Source organism: Diabrotica virgifera, chromosome 2 (genome assembly GCF_917563875.1).
Source record: "Diabrotica virgifera virgifera chromosome 2, PGI_DIABVI_V3a".
NCBI classification, from domain to species: Eukaryota; Metazoa; Arthropoda; class Insecta; order Coleoptera; family Chrysomelidae; genus Diabrotica; species Diabrotica virgifera.
This window is the reverse complement of record NC_065444.1, coordinates 38,459,416-38,482,213: the sequence shown is the minus strand read 5'-3', so window position 1 is coordinate 38,482,213 and position 22,798 is coordinate 38,459,416. Positions and strand designations below refer to the sequence as shown.

General features: G+C 32.1%; 1 protein-coding gene across 4 annotated transcripts in view; it reads right to left on the bottom strand.

Annotated features, from left to right (window-relative positions):
• The window catches only part of LOC114327680 (hamartin), a 117,254-nt gene that overhangs the window by 17,809 nt on the left and 76,647 nt on the right, over window positions 1-22,798 (bottom strand). For all 4 annotated transcript variants that reach the window (XM_050643606.1, XM_050643609.1, XM_050643607.1 and 1 more), the window contains 3 exons: window positions 22,345-22,497; window positions 4,297-4,483; window positions 1,124-1,281 (listed from right to left, as the gene is read on the bottom strand). In XM_050643606.1, coding sequence (XP_050499563.1) covers window positions 1,124-1,281; window positions 4,297-4,483; window positions 22,345-22,497 — 498 coding nt within the window. The remainder of the gene's footprint in view (window positions 1-1,123; window positions 1,282-4,296; window positions 4,484-22,344; window positions 22,498-22,798) is intronic.

Below are 22,798 nucleotides of genomic sequence, written 5' to 3'. Positions count from 1 at the left end.
CAAACTAATGTTAATAACATTCGAGTATACCTTCCTTTTTTAACGAAATGCCCCTGAAGATGCTTTAGGAGCGAAAGTATACTTGGTTAAGATTTAATAAAACTCAGTGCTCGATATCTGCCTTTTATTTCCGTAAATTTAATATAGCATTCAACCACTTCCTGTTTTACAAACACTAAGCACTACAAACTTACTAAACTAATAGAAAATATTAATCGCTGTCTAAATCTGAAAATACAGTGCTGCTCTTAGAACAATTCGGTTGTTCGTCCATTGTATTTATAATTTACACATTGTATTTATATTTATTTATAATCACAGAATATGTATAATTAAAAATTCACTATAAATAATCAGAAAATTCAACTCCCACAGAACCGCCTATGTAAATGAACGTGTCTTGCTACTCTTATTGGAACGAGGTAAAGAATAACTGGTTTTTTTCGTAACCTAACCCTTTTATCTATGGATTCGTGATTTATTGCCTCAGTTTTTACTAATTTTTACTATTGAAAAAAAAAACATATTTTTTAATATTTTTATGACGGTAATAATCGATGGGTCGACAAAATTCAGGGTTTTTATGGCCATAGCAGACCAATTCTGCTATAGAGAAGCACAAATAAATTAATAGGAATTATACATTCTGTGATTTCTTATGAGAAAACGCAAATTAAACAGGTAGTTTCCGAGGGCCGCCGTGTACATTTAAATTTGAGAATATTCCCCCTTTAAATGATGATATCACTCGTCCAAATTGAAGAATAAGTGATAAAAAGAAAAATACATGGATCAGAAATAAAACCAATGTGAAAGATAAACAAACATGCAGCTACTCTCGAATGGAAATTTGCAGGACACAACAGCAGACAAAGAGACGGAAGATGGAATGAAGCGATAACCCACTGGAGACCTTGGGACCATAAAAGAGGAAAGGTCAGACCACAGATGAGATGGTCGGATTACCTAAACAGATACGCAGGGACCAGATGGACAGGATTAGCACTGAACCGAGAAGAGTGGAAAAATAAGGAGGAGAAATGAAGGGTAATAGATAGATAGATAGATAGATAGATAAGATAGATAGATAGATAGATAGATAGATAGATAGATAGTTACTTACCTCCAATTTCTCAAACTTTTCTTCATTAATGGCTGCCAGCATTTGTTTCTGAGATAAAATTAGATCGTCCTTCGAGACTATCACATGTTCTAACTCGAGAACTCTGGTCCTGTAGGCTTCTAAACTTGCCATTTTGTTATCCAGCTGTTGATTGAGAACTAAAAAGGAGTAAAAACATTTGTGAGCCTATTAAGAATAGTCTAAGATCCGAATATAGGGCGAACTGCACCCGTCTGCTTTCCGGGTGAAACATTTTTTTTATTAAATTTCACACAGACAAATATTTGTAGCATGAGTTGCCTATCAAAATCGTGTCATAGCTATCCTTAAGGGAGGGCCGTAGGGGTTGAAATCAATATTTAAAGCACATTTTTTTTGAAGTATGGTAGAATTATTTTATTTTAAAATTAAATAGGCATATTCAGTACAACTCATAGATTATTCAAGAAAAAATTCAAGGAAAAATATTGAAAAATAAACCAACGGTGGCAAATTTTTAAAGACACCTCAAAATCTAATGAATTTTGCGGTTGACATCAAAACTCATCGTTGGATCATGGTAAAAAAAATTCAAATATATTTTATTAGCTTATGAGTTCTTCGAGGTAACGCTGTAAAGTTTTTTAGTTTTATCGACTTTTGACATTTTGATATCAATCAGAAGTCAAAACAACGATTTTTTTTGCAAAAAAAGGTGAAAATCAACATATTTATAAAATTAAGCAATTTTAATTAATTATGCTTAATTTTTATAAAATTAAGCATAAAACAAAAAATATCTCGACAGCGTTACCTCAAGGAATGTCTAAAGAAAATATATACAAAATTCCAGGTGGGTGGGTCAAGTAGTTTTTGAGTTACAATGTCTATACAGCCTTTGAAAAAAGCAGTTTTGAGGAAACCGCGTTTAAAGTATTGTCAACTTTTATTTTCAATTTCTTTTTGCTTTGTTTGTCTGTCAAATCGTAAAATGATCCACACCGGAAGATCTTTTTGAATCGCGGAGTAATTTACAAAAGAAAATGAGAACAGTTGTTGACCGTTGTTCACTACGTTGAAGCGTGCTGGCCCCAACTTGCTGCAAAGCAAGTCGAAGGTAGGGATATTCTACGCTCCCTACCTTCGACTCGCTTTGCAGCAAGTTCGCGCCAGCTTGCATGAGCATAGTGAGAAACGGTCAACAGCTGTTCTCATTTTCTTTTGTAAATCACTTCGTGATTCAAAAAAATATTCCAGTGTGCATCACTTTACGATTTGACAGACAAAAAAGAAATTGAAAATAAAAGTTGACAATACTTTACACGCGTTTTTCTCAAATCTGCTTTTTTCAAAGGCTGTAGACCTTGTAACTCAAAAACTATTTGACCACCCTACCTGGAATTTTGTATATATTTTCTTTAGACATTCCTTGAGGTAACGCTGTCGAGATATTTTTTGTTTTATGCTTATTTTTTCGTTTAACAATAATAAATAAGTTGATTTTCACCCTTTTTGCATAAAAGACTTGTTGTTTTGACTTCTGAGTGATATCAAAAAGTCAAAATTCGATAGAACTAAAAAACTCGACAGCGTTACCTCGAAAAACTCATAAGCTAATAAAATCTTTTTGAATTTTTTGTTTACCATGATCTAGCGATGAGTTCTGGTGTCCACCGCAAAATTCATTGTTTTTTGAGGTGTCTTTAAAAATTTACCACTGTTGGCTTATTTTTCAGTATTTTTCCTTGAATTATTTCTTGAATAATTTATGAATTGTACTGAATATGCATATTTAATTTAAAAATAAAATAATTCTACCATACTTTAAAAAAAAAATGTGATTGAAATATTGATTTCAACCCCTACGGCCCCCTTAAGGATAGCTATGACACGATTTTGATAGGCAATCCATGCTAGAAATATTTGTCTATGTATGAAATTTAATAAAAAAAATGTTTTACCCGGAAAGCAGATGGGTGCAGGTCGACCTATACCGGATCCCGTACTATAAAGAAATAAAGATAAAAAATGAATATTTTCAGTAGTTATGTTTTCCTCTATTTTCCATGTTAAGGGGTTAGGTCCACTCATAATTTACAAAAAATCGATTTTTTATTACATTTTCTAAAAGTATAACATTTCAAAAGTATTCCCTGAAATTTTTAGATCAATCGAACTATTATTCGCCGAGATATACAACTTAGAACACACCTACCTCTAATACCGCATTTACACTCACTCCTGTTGGACAAGGAATTGGGCAGGAAAGTGGGCAGCGTGAATGTGTAAATAGCTCACTCGTGCTGCTGCTGCTCATGCTACTCCCATTGCACAGCGCTCCCTCAAAAGTCGGTTTTCGAGATGGAAGTCAAAGGACTGGCAGCGCGAACGTGAGTGAGTGGGCACATTCAACTACTCTCTCTCTCTCACTTGCCGCCGGCAAAGCGCCAAGTGAGTAAGGGAGCAAGACGATGCTGCCGTCACATTTCATCTTGTGAGTCGTTCGGTAAATGAGTTGTGAGGACATTGGCGAGGAACTGATGTGAACACCTCACTCGCGTCGATATCGTATTTCGGGCAATATTTCGGGGACAGCGACAGCAGCAGTGGCAATGGCTGAGTATAAATCCGGCATAATAAAGTAAGAGTAAACTATACTCAAAACTTTAAACGCGTTTTTCTCGAAACCACATTTTCGACCACATCCTCTTGAAATTTTAACGGCTTATTTTACAAATAATTGTCCTCCGGATGGACGAAGGATTTTTTTGTACGATGAAAAATTTTTTTATAGCCGAAAAAGTGACGAAAATTTGGGTAAAAAAAATGTTGATTTTGAACGTCCGCCATGTTGCGACAAATCAAAATATGAACAAACCCTTCGGCCATCCGGAGCATTAACTGATTTGCTAAAGATCCCCGTTCGTTTGGCTTCAGATGATCCAGACTGCTGCAATCGTGATCACCGCAAAACGTTTTTTTTTTGTGTCTCAGCAAATTGACTATATCTCTTAATATTATAGACATTTTGACATGAAAATTTTTTGTAACTTCTTGAAATGTATATCTTTAATGTAAACAAAGATTTATTCATAAATAATAAATCCGTCTTCAGAAAAAATTTGCAAAAAAGCTTCTTTTTTTGCCTTACAAGTGGACCTAACCCCTTAAATAATAAAAAAATATAGACATACCTTTAACATCGTCATGGCATGCTTTCCGTACTTCGTCTAACTCGCACTGATACACTTTACCTACATCTAAACTGTCTAATCTCTCCTGGTATTTGGCATGCAGTTCTCCGATCATGACCATGTCTTTATTCACTTGCTGCAACTCCTTTGTGACCTTTACCCCTTGCAGCGCCTCCTGTTTCGCTGTCTGAAAACAAATCAAAGGTAGAACGACAAAAACGTCAAACGTCAAAAAGGGTGCGATGGCTAGAACCATAGCCACCTTTACTTTACAAGCCATGAAGAGAAAAAGGCAACGTCGCAATTGATGACGTCCGTAGTCTGACTTGCGGACTACCGCTTTCGAAACTACGATTTTAAAGTACAAATTCTGGTAAAATTTATAGTATTTTTTGAGTCGAACAAGAAAATATTATTAATTGGAAGTTTGTACAAAATAATATTAAAAGTAATTCCTTGTAAGTAACGTTTATTATACAAAAAAAAAACAATAAGAATATAAACGGGATTTATTTTTTTCGAATCCTAAGAAAACTAATAAGTATTTTTCAAAAATTTAAACGCAGAGTGAAAGATTACGTTAGGACCAAGGACCCAAAGTTCCTGAAAACTTCTATGTTTATTTTAATAAGTTACAGGGGTGAAAACCTAAGAAAATTTAGTGTGATTTTTAGTTTCAAATATGTCATTAAAAAAACTTTTTATTCATTCTAAGGGACTTTTGGCCCTCGGTAATAAAATAATCTTTTATTCTGCGTTTCAATTTTTCAAAAATACTTATTAGTTTTCTCAGAATTCGAAAAAAATGATTACCTTTAAAATACAGGCGTCAAAATTTTTCATTTTGTTCCTTTCCCCTTAAAGTTTGTCGAACTTATTTAGAAACACCCTGAATTGATAAAGAACAAATCTAGTTGTTAAACATAAGCAAATTAATCAAAAAAACAGAATGTTAAGAAAACCGGAGTCTATAGTTGGGTTTTAATTTCAGTATTTTTTAAATGCCCGGTACACCATAAAAATTTAACTGTTTACCAACAATATTATTACAGAGGTATTGTTAAAGAATTAGGCTATAACATATTATAAAAATCACTTAAATCTGCCAACAGGTTTAGGAAATATGAGACATTAAAAATGACAAAATTTTTAAGTGGACGGATTTCTATATGCACGCAAGTTTATATAAAAATATATTATATTGAACTAAAATCATCTTAATAACATACCTTTTAATGTTCTTTATAATTTGGAGCACGAAATATTGTAAAATGTTTCAGTTTCTCTGTAAATACAGTGAAAATTATTTAAAAACAAATGAGAACTGTCAGAATTAATCGGTCTACCAATAGATCTTGCCAAGTTTCAACTTCATGGCTTGTTAAGTAAAGGTGGCTATGCTAGAACGCACGATGACATTCCAATAGTGGTGGAATGTTATCAATCATATGGAACCTTTCTCATTACACGGCGCACAGTGTTCAAAATTGGTCAAAACGTGATCGAAACTAAATTTGTTTAAACTGTAAAAGTTATCTCGCTGAAAACTTGAAATATTTGAGATATTATACCGTATAACGAGTATATATATATATATATATATATATATATATATATATATATATATATATATATATATATAACAGGGGTCGTTTTTTTAGTTTTTATCCCTTCATTAGGGGGTGAATCAATTAAAAAATATCGTTATACAGGGTGTTTCATTAAGAATGTCCAATCTTTGAGTTGTAGATTCTAGACCTCAAAATATTAGGATTTAACCCAAATCACTTAAATAAAATGTGGCACCTTACAGAGTTACAGGGTGTTTTATTTAAAAATTTAAAAACTATTTTTGCTCAGTGGTTTAAAAACTTTTCGACGTATCCTTTTCATACTTCGCACAAAGTGTAGGTACTGTACACCCTATAGAATTATGTTAAACAAACGTTTCTGGCTATTACCAGAGGCGTACGACAGGGGACAGTGAACGGTTGACCCTTTCCAAATTATACGCCACTGGCGGAAATGCCATTTTAGCGCAATTTTTCGATTCTCCAATACTCTCTATGTAAATAACATACACTTCATTCGCAACGATAAAGTCATTAGTTTTCGAGATATTTGAAGTTAAACATGTAACGGCACAGATATTTGATTAATGTACCGGGTGTCCACTTATATTTTCCCCCATTTTAACTGCCTGTAACTTCTAAACGGCTCAAGATAAAAATATGCGGTTTTCACTGAAATGTTTTATTTTAGTAAAAGTTTTGTCTGAAGGGATTGAATTTTTTTATTTCGCTTTCAAATACGAAATAAAATATGGTGGATTTTTGAAAAAAACGTTGTTGACTTTTTTTAATGGAACACCCAGTATATTCTTTTGTAAATTGAAAGAAAGGTCATTCACCTATCTAGCGATATAAAGTTTTTCAAAATCGGTTGTCAAATCACTGAGTAATTAATTTTTAAAATGAGAGGTGTAACGTGGATATCACATACCTAAATAACATAACTAACCAAGTTACGTGATTTCCACATTGCATCTCTCATTTTAAAAATTAATTGCTCAGTCATTTGACAACCGATTTTAAAAAATTTTATATCGCTGGATAGATAAATGAGCGTTTTTGAAATTTTTAGGTAAGTGACTATTTTTTAAATCGTTTTTAAATAAAAAATGACGGATTTTTAAAAAAAAACGTTGTTGATTTTTTTTTTATTAAAACACCCAGTATATTTTTTTGTATCTTGAAAAAACGGTCATTTACCTATCCAGCGATATAAATTTTTTTAAAATCGGTTGCCAAATGACTGAGCAATTAATTTTTAAAATGAGAGATGCAATGTGGAAATCACATAACATAATATCATTTTGCTCAGTTATGTTATTTAGGTATGTGATATCCACGTTGCACCCCTCATTTTAAAAATTAATTACTCAGTGATTTGACAACCGATTTTAAAAAACTTTATATCGCTGGATAGGTGAATGACCTTTCTTTCAATTTACAAAAAAATATACTGGATGTTCCATTAAAAAAAAAGTCAACAACGTTTTTTTCAAAAATCAGCCATTTTTTTTCGTATTTGAAAGCGATATAAAAAATTCAATCCATTCAGACAAAACTTTTACTAAAATAAAACATTTCAGCGAAAACCGCATATTTCTATCTTGAGCCGTTTAGAAGTTATAAGGCAGTTAAAATGGGGGAAAATATAAGTGGACAATGCCGCTTAATTTTAAACTTCAAATATCTCTAAAATCAATGATTTTATCGTTAAGACTGAAGAGTATATTATTCATTCATAATGATAAAATCATAAGTTTTCGAGATATTTGAAATTAAAAATTCAGCAGTACAATACATAATCAAAATATCTGTGCCGTTACCTACTTGTTTAAGTTCAAACATCTCGAAAACTAATGATTTTATCGTTACTACTCAGGAGTATGTTATTTACATAGAGAGTATATTCTCTATTGAGGAATAGCACTACTTCATCAAAACTAAAATCTCTTTTCGTAACCCTAACAAATATCATGTGTACAATGTTGAAATACATGTAAACAATACGTACGAGTGCAATTCAGACTCAGTTGCGCACCTTTGCTCTGTTTGTCTTATACACTGCGCGTCATAAAAAACGGGCACCCTAAAAAATGGGTCAATTTTGATGTCGCGTATCTCCTTAACCTGTTGTCCGATTTAAGTGATTTTTTGAATATGTTATAGCCTTATTCTTTATCAATATCCCTGTAAAAATATTTTTGCTAAACAGGTAAATTTTCATTGTATACCGGGTGTACGAACCAAACTGTGTTTTTTTCTCAAAGTTCGCAACACCCTGTGGAATATTCTAACCTTTATAAAATACTGAAATTAAATCCCGACTATATCCTCAGGTTTTCTGAACATTCTGTTTTTTTATTCATTCTCTTATGTTGAATAATACAAAAGTTATGTACTTTAACAACTAGTCATGTTCTTCATCAGTATAGGTTGTTTGTAAATAAGTGCGACAAACTTAAAGAGGCAATTGATAAACTTATGTCCGCAAATGCTTCGTTTACGAGATACGGGATGTTGATTTTTTTTTACAAACTGACGATTTATTTTATTGCCCTAAAACCGGTTGAGATATGCAAATGAAATTTGGTAGGTTTATACATACGATTATAAAGCAAACTGTCATTATTTTTTAATGCAGAATTACCCCTTAAAGTTTGTCGCACTTGTATAGAAACACCCTGTACTGAAAAAAAAAACATGGCTAATTGTTAAAGTACCTAACTTTTGTATTATCCAACAAAAGCGAATGAATTAAAAACAGAATATTGAGAAAACCTGAGGCTATAGTTGGGTTTTAATTTCCATATTTTATAAATGCTATGATATTCCACAGGGTGTTGTCAACTTTGAGAAAAAAACACAGTTTGATTTGTACATCCGGTATACAATGAAAATTTACCTGTTTAGCAAAAATATTATCACAGGGATATTGACAATGAATAAGGCTATAAGATATTCAAAAAATCACTTAAATCGGACAACAGGTTTAGGAGATGCGCAACCTCAAAAATTACCCATTTTTTAGGGTGCCCGTTTTCTATGACGCGCAGTTTATATTTTTTTATTCCTTACATTGTAATCTTTCATTTAGTGAAGGATTTAATGTGGCACAATAAACGTAATACGCTGTCAAACATTAATTTTATCAACAATTGTATAGGTTTTTAGACAGCCGATTATATCAAAAGCACCTTTCCGTGAAGCTAACTATGCTATTTTAATCTTTAAGGTATGTACTTTTATCTCAAATAATTACTTTTATATTAGCTATCCACATAAATGAAGTAATAATCAAAGTAAAAGGCAGCCTCTGAGGATTTAAATTAGATGTATAAAATTATATTGAATTTTGTACTTTTGATCATTAATATACACCTGGCCCTAACAAACATAAAAAATCAATTTTTGCTGAGAACTTGCATCATGAGTAGTACAAACAAACCCCTTAATTTCGGCATTCTCAGATTTATTTTTTTTTGTACTTACGATCACGTTTCCTTCAATTTTGAACACTGCGCGGCGGTTAAAACGTTCGGTCAAGTCGCCGTGTAATGTGAAAGTTACCATGAGATTGCTTAAGCCACCATTGGAATAGTCATCGTACGTGCTAGCCATTGCACGTTCAAATTCTTAGTAGGAGCGTTCCAAGTGACATGAAAACCGTCCTTCGTACTGCCCTCGTCATGCGCATTATAAAAAATGCGTTCCAAGCGAACATGAACGATGATTCGTATCGTACACTGTGTTGTTCCAAGCGATCCATGTACCGTTTCGAAATCGGTAACTGAACGGTCCTTTTCATGCATGCCATCAAGCTTTGTACTGACTTGCACAGTTAGGATTGTTTTCATTTTTACTGGTCACTGCTATGATATCAGCTGATGATTCAATAATAGAATAATCCACAATCCACGCTGTTATAAAAAATAGTACCTGTGAATTTTGATTTTCGTTTAAATAATTATTAATTCAGTCTTAAATTAATTAAATTAATCTTAAAAATATGGATATTTTTTTTTCATAGAAGACAGCGATTTTATGTCAGATATCGATTCTGAGGAAGATTTTGAAGTTGAAGTGATGTTTAATGAACATGTTAGAAATAATAATTTCTAACCATCTAGCAAACTACTAGTGGTACTGTGGTACTCGTACTGAAAATGGCTCAGGCGCAACTCGAACTTGAAATGGTACACAAATACGTTCCAAGAGGGTTACGTACCGGTAATCGGTTCGGGATCGAAAGAAAACCGTTCAAGGGCGATTCTGCGCATTAAAACAGTCCAATCGATTTCGTGACGCTTCAAGGGATCGAACAAATGTGTCGTCTTGGAACGAACCTACAGTTGAGTCCGCGAGTCTTTACCCGTGCGTCATCATTTAAAGCATACGAAATAAGTCGGAAATCTATTTCACGCAACAACAACTGACAGAAAGTGGCTACTGTTCCGATTACGGGTTTTATTATAAAATTTGACGTTATCAAATATATAGAATGTCAAATGTAAGTTTTGCTTCAAAATTTTTGTGCAGAATTACAGCTACATTTGAAGTAGCTTAATAAATTCTTTTATTATTATTGATTAATAAATAAATAAACAATTTATAAAAAAATTCAATAACATATTTTATTTTTGTTATTTTATTCACTTTGACGGAAATCTAAACACAATCATTTCTTTACTGTGTGAATGACGTTAGCTTTGTATATTTTAAATATTAATTGCCAAAATATAATTATTTACCTTAAAATTTCAAAGCCCAATATAAAATTAGTTGTGAAAACAACTGTTTGTGTAATATAAAGCAACTTCAAAACGCAAAAATTCGACAAAAACCGCAAAAAATTCAACTGACTGACAGCGACAAAAGTAAACAAAGCAGTAACGTCAAACAAATTGTGCTTAAAATATGAAAACATACCGAATCGTCTTTTTTTGTACCTATCTCTTTTCAATGCACTGAGTCTAGATGGTTCATAAAAATAACATGTGTTTTTACTTAATAACAAACGGCAGCTGGTTTATCATGAGTTTCATGCGTGGAAGAGAATGATGCTAGATAAAAAGTATGTGTTTTATCTCGCCAGGTATTAATGACGCACGGGTAAAGACTCGCGGACTCAACTGTAGTGTGTGAAACTGCGCTTAGTCTGTTCACTAACGCTAATATATTTCAAAACCTGTAAATGTTAAAGAACCGCTAGGATTGACATGAATTTTGGCATAAACATAGATAACATGTCAAAGAAAAAAAGTGATATTGTGCCGATGTGTGCTTTTGCCCTGGGGTGAGTTTTACCCCTTTTCGGGGTTGAAAAAATATACGTTCAAAATAAGTCGGTAAATAGATAAACTGACAAATTATAAGCAACTTTTGTTCTATAGTGTATTTGCGAGTGAATATGTTCATTTTTCAACAAAAAAACACTTTTTTATACGTTTTTCGCAAATAACTTCAAAATGTAAGTATTTTATCGAAAAACTCATTCTTACCGAAAATATAGCCTACAAAAAAGTGAAAAAATATAATGTGTATAATGTATGAGGTCTGTAGACCTAGTTGAAGCAGAGTTGTAGCTAATGAAAAATATGTTCATACTCATCAAATTCCAAATCGAATATTTCAACGTGATATAACCAAAAAATAAAGCACGTTTTGGGGAAAACTCATTACAACTTTTTTAAAGCGTTTAAAAAAAGCTTTATATATTTTTTAAGTTTCTATAGTCCGTCTCACCTTGACTATACAGTATAGGGAACATAGGCAATGCAGTCCTTATGAGAGTTTTTAGCGCGGTGATGCCGATTTTATCAAAAATAATTTGTAATCGAACAGTAGAGAGATTAAATTAAAACTGTTTTAGAAAGACAATCTACAATTTTAGGATTCATATGCGTAATAACTATAGTATATCAAATAAACTTAAACGCATAGGAATCCTAAAATTGTAGATTGTCTTTCTAAAACAGTTCTAATTCAATCTCTCTAATGTTCGATTACAAATTCTTTTTGATAAAATCGGCATCACCGCGCTAAAAACTCTCATAAGCATTGCTTATGTAAAGAATCGAATCATGAAATTTTGTAATTTGAACAAATGGAAACGATATTTTTGAAGTAGTTTTGAACTATTTGGAAAATTTTAAATTAACGCTGTAACCACCTAGTAAGCGTAACAACTGACGGAGCACCAAATTTAAGAGGAGCAAATATTGTAATGTTGAGAAAACTTAAAGATTACGTCCATGAACAATTTTCAGAACATCAGTTATTCTTTTTTACTGCTTAATCCATGAGCAGGTATTGTGCAAAAATGTTTTGCAAGTAGTCAACGCCAACGTCATTTCAATTATAACTAATATTGTTAATTATTCGTTCAATAGGATTAAATCATCGTGCATATTTTTATATTATTTAATTCTTTCAAAGAAAACAAAAAACAATGAAGGGAATCTAAGATTTTTCAAATTTATATCTTTGTTTATTTTGATTTAAATGACATGTGTTGCATATTATGTATGAAGCGTGTTTGCATCTATTTAAGCACGGAATTTCCCTTCAAATATTAAGTAACTAATAGCAATGTGAAAATAGAATTTACTATTTTATTTGGGAATAAGCCACAATTTAAGTTTGAATTTAAATTTATTTGACGTTTCGATTTCCACTTCGGAAATCGTTATCAAAATACAAAACATTAATAAATTAAACTAATTAAATAAATGCTTAATTCAAAACGTAATTCGAAACGTCAAATAAATTTAATTTCAAACTTAAATTGTGGCTTATTCTCAAATAAAATAGTAAATTGCATAAGATGTCACAAGGAAATAGCTTCAGAACAATCTCAGGGAAAAAAGAAATAGGTTCAAAGATAAAATAAATATAAATAAATATATAGATACACACTAGCTGACCCGGCAGACTTCGTACTGCCTCAATAGATAAAAACAAACTTTTGTAAACAATAAACTTATAATAAACAAAAGGAATTCCTAATTAATAAACAAAAAATGCTCGACGTGAATGAGTTTTTATTATTATTTTTAATGAATTACACAGGATGTTTGAAGTAATAAAGTATGTATAGTTAGAAGTAACAAAATAAAGTTTGCAGTGCAACAGTTGCAATCTTAAATTTGTTTATCTTATAATGAATATAACAGCTTTATTTTATTTACATTCAAAACAACCCTGTATTTATAATTGGGTTGGGGGTTGTCCAACAATATAGGTGTTGATTAATCAAAATAAAATAAAATTAAAATTAAATATCATTAAATAAAATGAAACTTTATGAAAATATTTCATAAAATTGAATAAAAGTTAATAAAAATAAATAAAACTGAATAAACTTAAATAAAAATAATAAATAAATTTAAACAAATAATAAACAGAATCTAATAAAAATAATTAAAATTTAATAAAATGAAATAAAATAAAATAAACGAAAATAAATAAAATACTTAAATTAAATAAAATTAAATAAAATGAAACAAAATTAATTAAAATTAAATAAAATTTTATAATTTGCTGCTTGTTCTTTTCGTGTGCTCAGAACTTTTCTCCTGCTTGCCGTTCGTCAGAAAAGTTCGGTAGAGATATTTTTTGAAAGTTTCGAAAAATTAAGAAATTCATATTTTGTGCAATTTAAGTCCAAAAGTTAAACAGTTGGACTTTTCTTCGATGAAATTTGTTGCTCGTTCTTCTTCTGTCCTCAGAATATTTCTACGGCTTAAGGTATTGTATTTTGGACACCGATTCAGCTAGAGAAAAAATTTTAGTACGGTTCTGTTCGGAATTCAGCAAGGAGTACACCTACTTAATTTCGTATTTTTCACGTCATTATTCTGAGAGTTATGACGTCATACGTAACCCCCTTATGACGTAGAGGTATGAAATATAGATATAAACCTACTCCCAGTCAGACCAAACATAACTGCCAAACTTCATAAAAATCGGTAGAGTCGTTTCGGAGGAGTATGGCAACAAACACTGTAAAAGGAGCATTTTATACATATAGCTGTAAAAATTTTGGTGGCTACTAAAATGACAATGTAAAACCGTATAAACCTTCCCTGAACTTCCACAAAAAATTCAACATCAAAATTAGCCAAATCGGTCCAGCCATTCTCGAGTTTTAGCGAGACTAACGCACAGCAATTGATTTTTATATATAAGATGCAAAATTTTAGATGGTTTTTAAAAAATAACGGTCGAAGATAGAAAAGTGAAAATTTAGGGTTGTATTTACCTTTGCCTTCCACATCACACAAAATTAAGAGAAAACAGTTTGACCAAAAAAATAAAAAAATATATTAGGGGGACAGCCCCCGTTAAGACGTACGAATATGAAAAATACACAACCTATTCTCGGTCCGGTCGAATATACGTGGAAAATTTCATAAAAATCTATTCAGTCGTTCTCGAGTTATGTGTTGGTAACTGTCACGACTTTCTTTTGTTTATATAGGTGTAAAATATTTAAATGGCCATTAAAAAATAACAGTTAGTGATAGAAAAGTGAAATTTTAGGGTTGTATGTATCTTTACGTTCCACATAATATGAAATTTAAAAAAAAAAGAGATTTTCCGAAAAAATAGAAATAAATATCAGGGGGGCAACCCTCCCTTAAGACGCACGGGTATGAAATATAGATAATAACCTACTCCCGGTCCGGTCGAGTATACTTGCAAAAATTCATAAAAATCGGTAAGTCGTTTCGGAGGAGTATGGCAACAAACACTGTAAAAAGAGCATTTTATACATATAGCTGTAAAAATTTAGGTGGCTACTAAAATGACAATATAAAACCGTATAAACCTTCCCTGAACTTCCACAAAAAATTCAACATCAAAATTAGCCAAATCGGTCCAGCCATTCTCGAGTTTCAGCGAGACTAACGCACAGCAATTGATTTTTATATCACAGCAATTGATTTTTATATATAAGATGCAAAATTTTAGATGGCTATTAAAAAATAACGGCCGAAGATAGAAAGGTGAAAATTTAGGGTTGTATTTACCTTTGCCTTCCACATCACACAAAATTAAGAGAAAACAGTTTGACCAAAAAAATAAAAAAATATATTAGGGGGACAGCCCCCGTTAAGACGTACGAATATGAAAAATACACAACAACCTATTCTCGGTCCGGTCGAATATACGTGGAAAATTTCATAAAAATCTGTTCAGTCGTTCTCGAGTTATGCGTTGGTAACTGTCACGACTTTCTTTTGCTTATATAGGTGTAAAATATTTAAATGGCCATTAAAAAGTTACAGTTAGTGATAGAAAAGTGAAATTTTAGGGTTGTATGTATCTTTACGTTCCACATAATATAAAATTTAAAAAAAAGAGATTCTCCGAAAAAATAGAAATAAATATCAGGGGGGCAACCCCCCTTAAGACGCACGGGTATGAAATATAGATAATAACCAGGGGGGCAACCCCCTTAAGACGCACGGGTATGAAATATAGATAATAACCTACTCCCGGTCCGGTCGAGTATACTTGCAAAAATTCATAAAAATCGGTAAAGTCGTTTCGGAGGAGTATGGCAACAAACACTGTAAAAAGAGCATTTTATACATATAGCTGTAAAAATTTTGGTGGCTACTAAAATGACAATATAAAACCGTATAAACCTTCCCTGAACTTCCACAAAAAATTCAACATCAAAATTAGCCAAATCGGTCCAGCCATTCTCGAGTTTTAGCGAGACTAACGCACATCAATTGATTTTTATATATAAGATGCAAAATTTTAGATGGCTATTAAAAAATAACGATCGAAGATAGAAAAGTGAAAATTTAGGGTTGTATTTACCTTTGCCTTCCACATCACACAAAATTAAGAGAAAACAGTTTGACCAAAAAAATAAAAAAATATATTAGGGGGACAGCCCCCGTTAAGACGTACGAATATGAAAAATACACAACAACCTATTCTCGGTCCGGTCGAATATACGTGGAAAATTTCATAAAAATCTATTCAGTCGTTCTCGAGTTATGTGTTGGTAACTGTCACGACTTTCTTTTGCTTATATAGGTGTAAAATATTTAAATGGCCATTAAAAAGTTACAGTTAGTGATAGAAAAGTGAAATTTTAGGGTTGTACGTATCTTTACGTTCCACATAATATAAAATTAAAAAAAAAGAAATTTTCCGAAAAAATAGAAATAAATATCAGGGGGGCAACCCCCCTTAAGACGCACGGGTATGAAATATAGATAATAACCTACTCCCGGTCCGGTCGAGTATACTTGCAAAAATTCATAAAAATCGGTAAAGTCGTTTCGGAGGAGTATGGCAACAAACACTGTAAAAAGAGCATTTTATACATATAGCTGTAAAAATTTTGGTGGCTAGTAAAATGACAATATAAAACCGTATAAACCTTCCCTGAACTTCCACAAAAAATTCAACATCAAAAGTAGCCAAATCGGTCCAGCCATTCTCGAGTTTTAGCGAGACTAACGCACAGCAATTGATTTTTATATATAAGATATACCGTCTCGGCAAAATGTTATGGTTGGTATAGCAAAATTTAATGCGATATCTAACAAAGATATAAAATCATGTTTTCATCGAATAGACAAAGATATCAATCGTATTTCCCCTTGTCCTCCCCACCACATTGTTCATGCACGCCCATCAGAGAATGTCAACACGAAACACGATTATTACCGATCCCTTTCCTTGTCTAAGACCGACCCGTATTATACGTAAAATGCAGGGTTGCTATTACATACATATTTGAATTAAAACATTAAATTGATTCAAAAAATTGGACTGAATTGGGTGAAGATATTAAAAATGAAACACTAATTGACAAATACTGGTACAAACTTTCTCAAAATCATGGGAAATTTACAGAATCGCAGTTTTATTTGACGAAATTGTAACATAATTTCCGATAAAACACGATAATTTTGGCAACATAGTACCATAATCCTATCAGTTACTGACACCGCTTCTCAAAGCTGTTGTGCTTTAGTGTTGCCAACCAGAGGAAAACTTCCCCCATTTGCGGGCATTTTTAACATAAAATGTGATAATAGGGAAAGAGTTAACCCAAAAGGAAATTTTTGCCCCAGTCCAAAATATTTGAAAATAATTCAACATATCTTCTCAGATTTTGTAAACAGTAGTAAATTTTTCCATAAAAGTGTAAACTTTTAAGGTAAGTTGAGGGAAAAAGTTTGCCGACGGTTGGGCAACACTGGGCACATAATGTGCTTAAAGGGACACGAAGTCGGCTGGCTATTTCTTTTTAGAGGTAGACTTCGAGGTGTTAACATAAAAATTAGGAATTAAATATAAATATGCCGACTGTTTATACAACTGAAGAACGAGTACAAATAGTAAAATTGTACTGTCATCCGAACCGTTCAGTACAAGACACTATCAATGAATTCATTGTAGCTTTTCCAAATCGGCCAATACCTTCCGAAAAAACTGTATTGGCAATTATTCACCACTTTGAAAAGTTTGGCTGTACTCATGGCAGGTGTAAAACATGCTGCCCACCAGATCAACCTCGCGAAAAGAAAATCTCTCCCCACGAGAAACTAGAGAAATTCAAGTATGTGCATTGGCAGAAGCGACGCCGTGTTCTAGTCAACAAATCGCCGATGAAGTTGATTTGAAGGCAAGAACAGTGAGGAATATTTTGAAAAGAAATAAATACCATTGCTATAAAGTGCAAACGACTCAGGAAATATTTACTGATGATCATTTTAAACGGATGGTTTTTTGGGAAGAGATGATGGAGAGATGCAATAGAAATAATAATTTTTTGAGAAATACTTTATTTACAGATGAGTCCTCCTTCACTATTCACAAAAGACATAATTCATCCGTTGTACGTTATTGGTCTCAGGCAAATAAGCATTTGAGTGTGTCTGTACGTACACAGTATCCACAAAAGTTAAATGTTTGGGTTGGAATTTTGGGAGACCATATTATTGGTCCTTTTTTCATCGAAGGGAATTTAAACGCTGTCAAATATCTTGAATTATTGCAAAATCAAATTATTCCTGAACTTGTACGTCTTCGAATTAACTTCAACGAAACATGGTTCCAACAAGACGGTTGTCCTGCACATAATGCAAATGCAGTTAAACATTATTTATCTGTAACTTTTGGTGAACGTGTCATTAGTACAGACGGTACAATAAAATGGCCCCCTCGGTCACCCGACTTAGCTCCCCTAGATTTTTATTTTTGGGGGATGCTAAAGAACAATTTGTATGGGCATGAGTTCGAACGAGCCACCAACTTAGATGAACTGAGAGAAAAGATTATCCAACTTAGCCAAAACATATCGGCAGATGAACTCAACGCCATGAGAAATGCATTGTATAACAGATTTGGTTATTGTTCGCATGAAAATGGTGGATTGTTTTAACATTTACTTCCCTAAGAATTCAATTTAGTTTATACTTTCTAATTGTTTGGAATTATTTTTAATTTAAACAGTAATGTTGCAATTATTTTTTGTTTGATTTAATTTTTTTAGAACAAATTTTATTTTTTCTAATTCATTTTTATAGAATTAATTGTATTTTATTTCATTTTTATAGAACTAATTTTTATTTTAACACCTATTATCTCCAAAAAATTTTAAAGAAAATATGGTTTCAAAGATATTATTTGGAAAATACCAAATATCTTATTTTTACATAAAAAACGTAATTTTTTCTCCAGTTTAAATTGAATTCAACACACGCTCCCTTAACAGACGAATGAATACTAACTAAACTTAAACTTTAACATTTTAACCTTTAACAGGTTAGACACAAGCGACCACACCCACCTGTGAATGATATACCTACACAACGTTGCCAATTAATATTTTTCTGAAACTTTTTTCTTGTGGCATCTTAATGCAATTTACTATTGGAAATCAGGCACAATTTGAATTTAAAATAAGTTTATTTTGATGTTTAGATTTCCACTTCGGAAATCGTTCCAAAATACAAAACATTAATAAATTTTATTTATATAAAACGATTTCCGAAGTGAAAATCAAAACAAGTAATTGGACTTAGTAAGTCCTAGGTTTTCACCTAAAGTGATCGAAAGTAGAACCTAAAGTCGATATTTAAAATCGACGCAAAGTTATAACTTTGCGTCGATTGATATAAGATTTCACTAATTTGTCGATTGAGCCATTTTTACTAAACTTTCGGTCATAATTATTGTTTAAATAGAAATTAGGTACCCTTCAAAACCGGAACTAAAGATTCAAGCTTGACTTTTCAATACGCTTCGATTGACATGTTACATGTATAATTTCTGCGACTATAATATGGCACTTCCGGTTAGAACTTTTTTAACCGGAAATGATTTAAACACTAGATGTATACGTTTGTTCTTATCTTGCTCAGGTACGTCGAATATTATATCGCTTCCGGTTAAAGCTCTAAAACCGGAAGTCAAATTTGTCATCTTTAATGCCATCTTCGAGTTATAAGCTTTATTTCGACACCTCACTTGTCATTCTAAACGAAGGATATTCGCGGACGGACGGACACGCAGTCTGTCATGAAACCGGAAGTACATATTTGTTCTCGTCTTGCTAAGGCGCGTCGAATAATATATTGCTTGTACTATTCCAGTGACTTCAAAACAGTAATTCCGGTTGCATTTCTAAAACCGGAAGTACCAGGTAAAATTTCTAAACTTTAGTACCATCCTTGTATTATAAGCCTTTCATTCAATACCTCATTTGTCATTCCACCTATAATGACGGTATAATGACGGAGGAGTTGTGTTTGCGGTCGGAGGGACGGACAGACGGACATGGATAATTCAAAGTTTTCACATTTTTTCAAAATTGGGTGAAAACAATATGTCTAAGCTTATTTTAAAGTACAATTGTGGCATATTCCCAATAAAAATAATAAGATGTTATTTAAATCAATTTGCCCAAATTTTATTGTCATAGAACATTGTTCAAATGCTGAAAAGACGACATGCAACAGGTCAAGTAAAAACAATAAGTTTGGCAACAATGTCAAACCTCTCCTCTCTAGGTACTTCCACTACTGAATTTTTGGACAATATTAGGCGGACCTAATATACCTACCTCTTTTTAAAGTAGCTGTTTTTCACTCCCTCTCACGTAAGGTCAATACCAACCATAACATTTTGCCGAGACGGTATTTGAAGGAAATACCATGCTTAGTTAAGTGCGAATGCTGTTTAGGGGGGAGGGGTACGGTTTGAAAAATTTGGAATTTTTGATTTTTTATTATTTTAAATGAAAGTACATAAATAAAAAAATAAACAAATAAACTTCAAGATTACTCTCTAAAATTTTCAGCTTGACCGGAGTAAAATTACCGAAAGTACAGCATATTTATTTAATATCCCTACCTTCGACTCGCTTTGCAGTAGCTTAAGCGTAGTGAGAAACGTTCAACAGCTGTTCCCATCTCTTTTGTAAATTACTCTGCGATTCAAAAACATATTCCGGCGTGCATCACTTTACGATTTGACAGACAAAAACACATTGAAATAAAACTACCTACTTGAAACTACCTACTTGACAGATCCACCTAAAATTTTTCATAGCTTGTCTTTAGACATTTCGTGAGGTAACTCTGTCGAGATTGTTTTGGTTAACAATAATAAATATGTTGATTTTCACCCTTTTTTATAAAAATTTCGTTATATTGACTTGTATTTTGATCAAAAACTCAAAAATCGTTAAAACTAAAAAACTCAACAGCATTACCTCGAGAAACTCATAAGCTAATAAAATATTTTTGAATTTTTTGTTTCATATGATGCATTGACGAGTTCTACTGCAAAATCCATTTTTTTTTTTGGAGCTGCCTGTAAAAGTTTGCCACCGTTGGCTTATTTTTCAATATTTGGTCTTGTTTTTTTTTAATAATCTTTGGATTGTACTGAATATATGTTTATTTAATTTAAAAATAAAATAATTCTACCATAATTTCAAACAAAATTCAAGAAAAGGTGCTTGAAATGTTGATTTCAAACCATGCCCCCCACCCCTTAAACAAAATCAGTAAACAGTTAAAAATTGGAACATGTTAAGGTAACAAATATTGCGGCTCTCGGTAATAGACCAAAAATATTTTGTGGCCCTTACTACAAAAAGTTTGGCCACCCCTGTGTAGCTTATGAAAAATGTCCATGTTTGTGGAATATAAAAAGTTTAGAATATAGAAATCGAGATTTGCGGGTAACAAGTAAATGATATTATTTCGAATTGTGCTAACAATAAACTATTAAATGGTGTTCAAAATCTTTTTGTTTAACAAAAACTTATGGCTTCTGAGTACATAATATATTTGTAAATGGAAAAATTTCTTTCTACATCAACTGATTTTTCAAATTTACGATATTTTGTTTTACAAAATGGTTCGTAAAATACCCCACCTACTCCTTGAATTGCTTCAGAAAGAACGTGGTAACTATTTTATTAACGTTTCAGTAAAGTCGTCCCAGGAACGCAACTCATAAATATTGGCAATATCATTTTAAAGTCTTCTACTTTAAAATGTATAAAATATGTCTGAATTGACGATATAAATGAGTCAAATTAAATAAATTATTAGAATTTTTTACTAAGCAACAACAGTTTTGATTAATTTAGTAGTATTTTGTATTTTGACAACGCCACCCGATTTGGTAACTATTGGCATAACAATTAAAATAGGTATTTAAATTAAACAAAGACCCCCAATATTTGCAAGGGACTCTTGGGTTTTTCTGTTTATCTAAGAATACTATGAGCATAAATTCAAAGCACTTAATTAAGTCCAATATATGTATAATATGTATTGTTACTCTTTCCAATAAAAAGTTTAACTTCTCCTTAGTCATTCTTAGAAAATTTTTATAATCTTCTGGTTCTTCATGTCTTAGTTCTTGTAATACCCTTGCCGATGCCCCTAGTTCACTTCTACGTTTAATCCATTCTCTGCACCAGAATCTTCTTTTGCGCCGCACAGTTTTACTTTTAACAATATTTTTTTCAATTCAGTAGAAATAGATAGAACTGTATTTAAAATACCGCAATGAATCCCTATTGGCGCCATTTTTTTTACCGAAATGCCTTCAAGTCAATTGAAACATGTAAACCTTTTTGAGCGTTCAACTCACTTGAACTTAAGTGAGTTGATCAATTCACTTGACTCATGTCAACACAGCTTTAATGAAAGGGTAACAAATCATTTGGAAGTTCTGTCCGACAAAATACATGGGACGTTTTCGTAGTCTGACGGTCCAAATTTTTAACCTGTTCCACAATTAAAACTTCCCCTATTCCAGTGTTTCCATACATCAAAGTTTGTCCGACTAGACACCGTCAAGCTATTAACAAATTTTCAGCTTGCTATTAATAAACTTTATTTTGGTACGCGGGATCCAGGTCTAATAGGTTTTGCAATAGTTTACTGTGAGTGAAGAGACTAAAACAAATATTACTTACATTTGCATCGGCCAGTGTTTCTTGTAATTGTTCTTGCAGTTCCAATAGTTTCGTATCTGATATCGAACATTTCGATTTAAAATCAGTCAAGTCTTTCGTCAAACGGTCGTTGTTCTCTTCCAAAGTTTTAACTTCCTCTTGAAGTGATTTACACTAAAAAAAAGTAATAATTTATTTTGATTAACTTTAGGTCGTAAAGACTCATAGGGCCGGTTGTTCGAACGCTAATCAAAACTGATCATTATCAAATATTTAATTAAAATTATATTTGATTAAGCGTACTTCTGACAGATGTCGCATTTTGAGGTTATGTTGACTGATTTATTTTATTATTTTGGTTTTAATTTAAAATAAAACATAATTAAACCGTTGACTGATAAATATACTGGAAGATACGAAACTAAATGAGCGTTTATGTACGACACCAGTGGTTTTAGAAATAGATGGCGTTAGC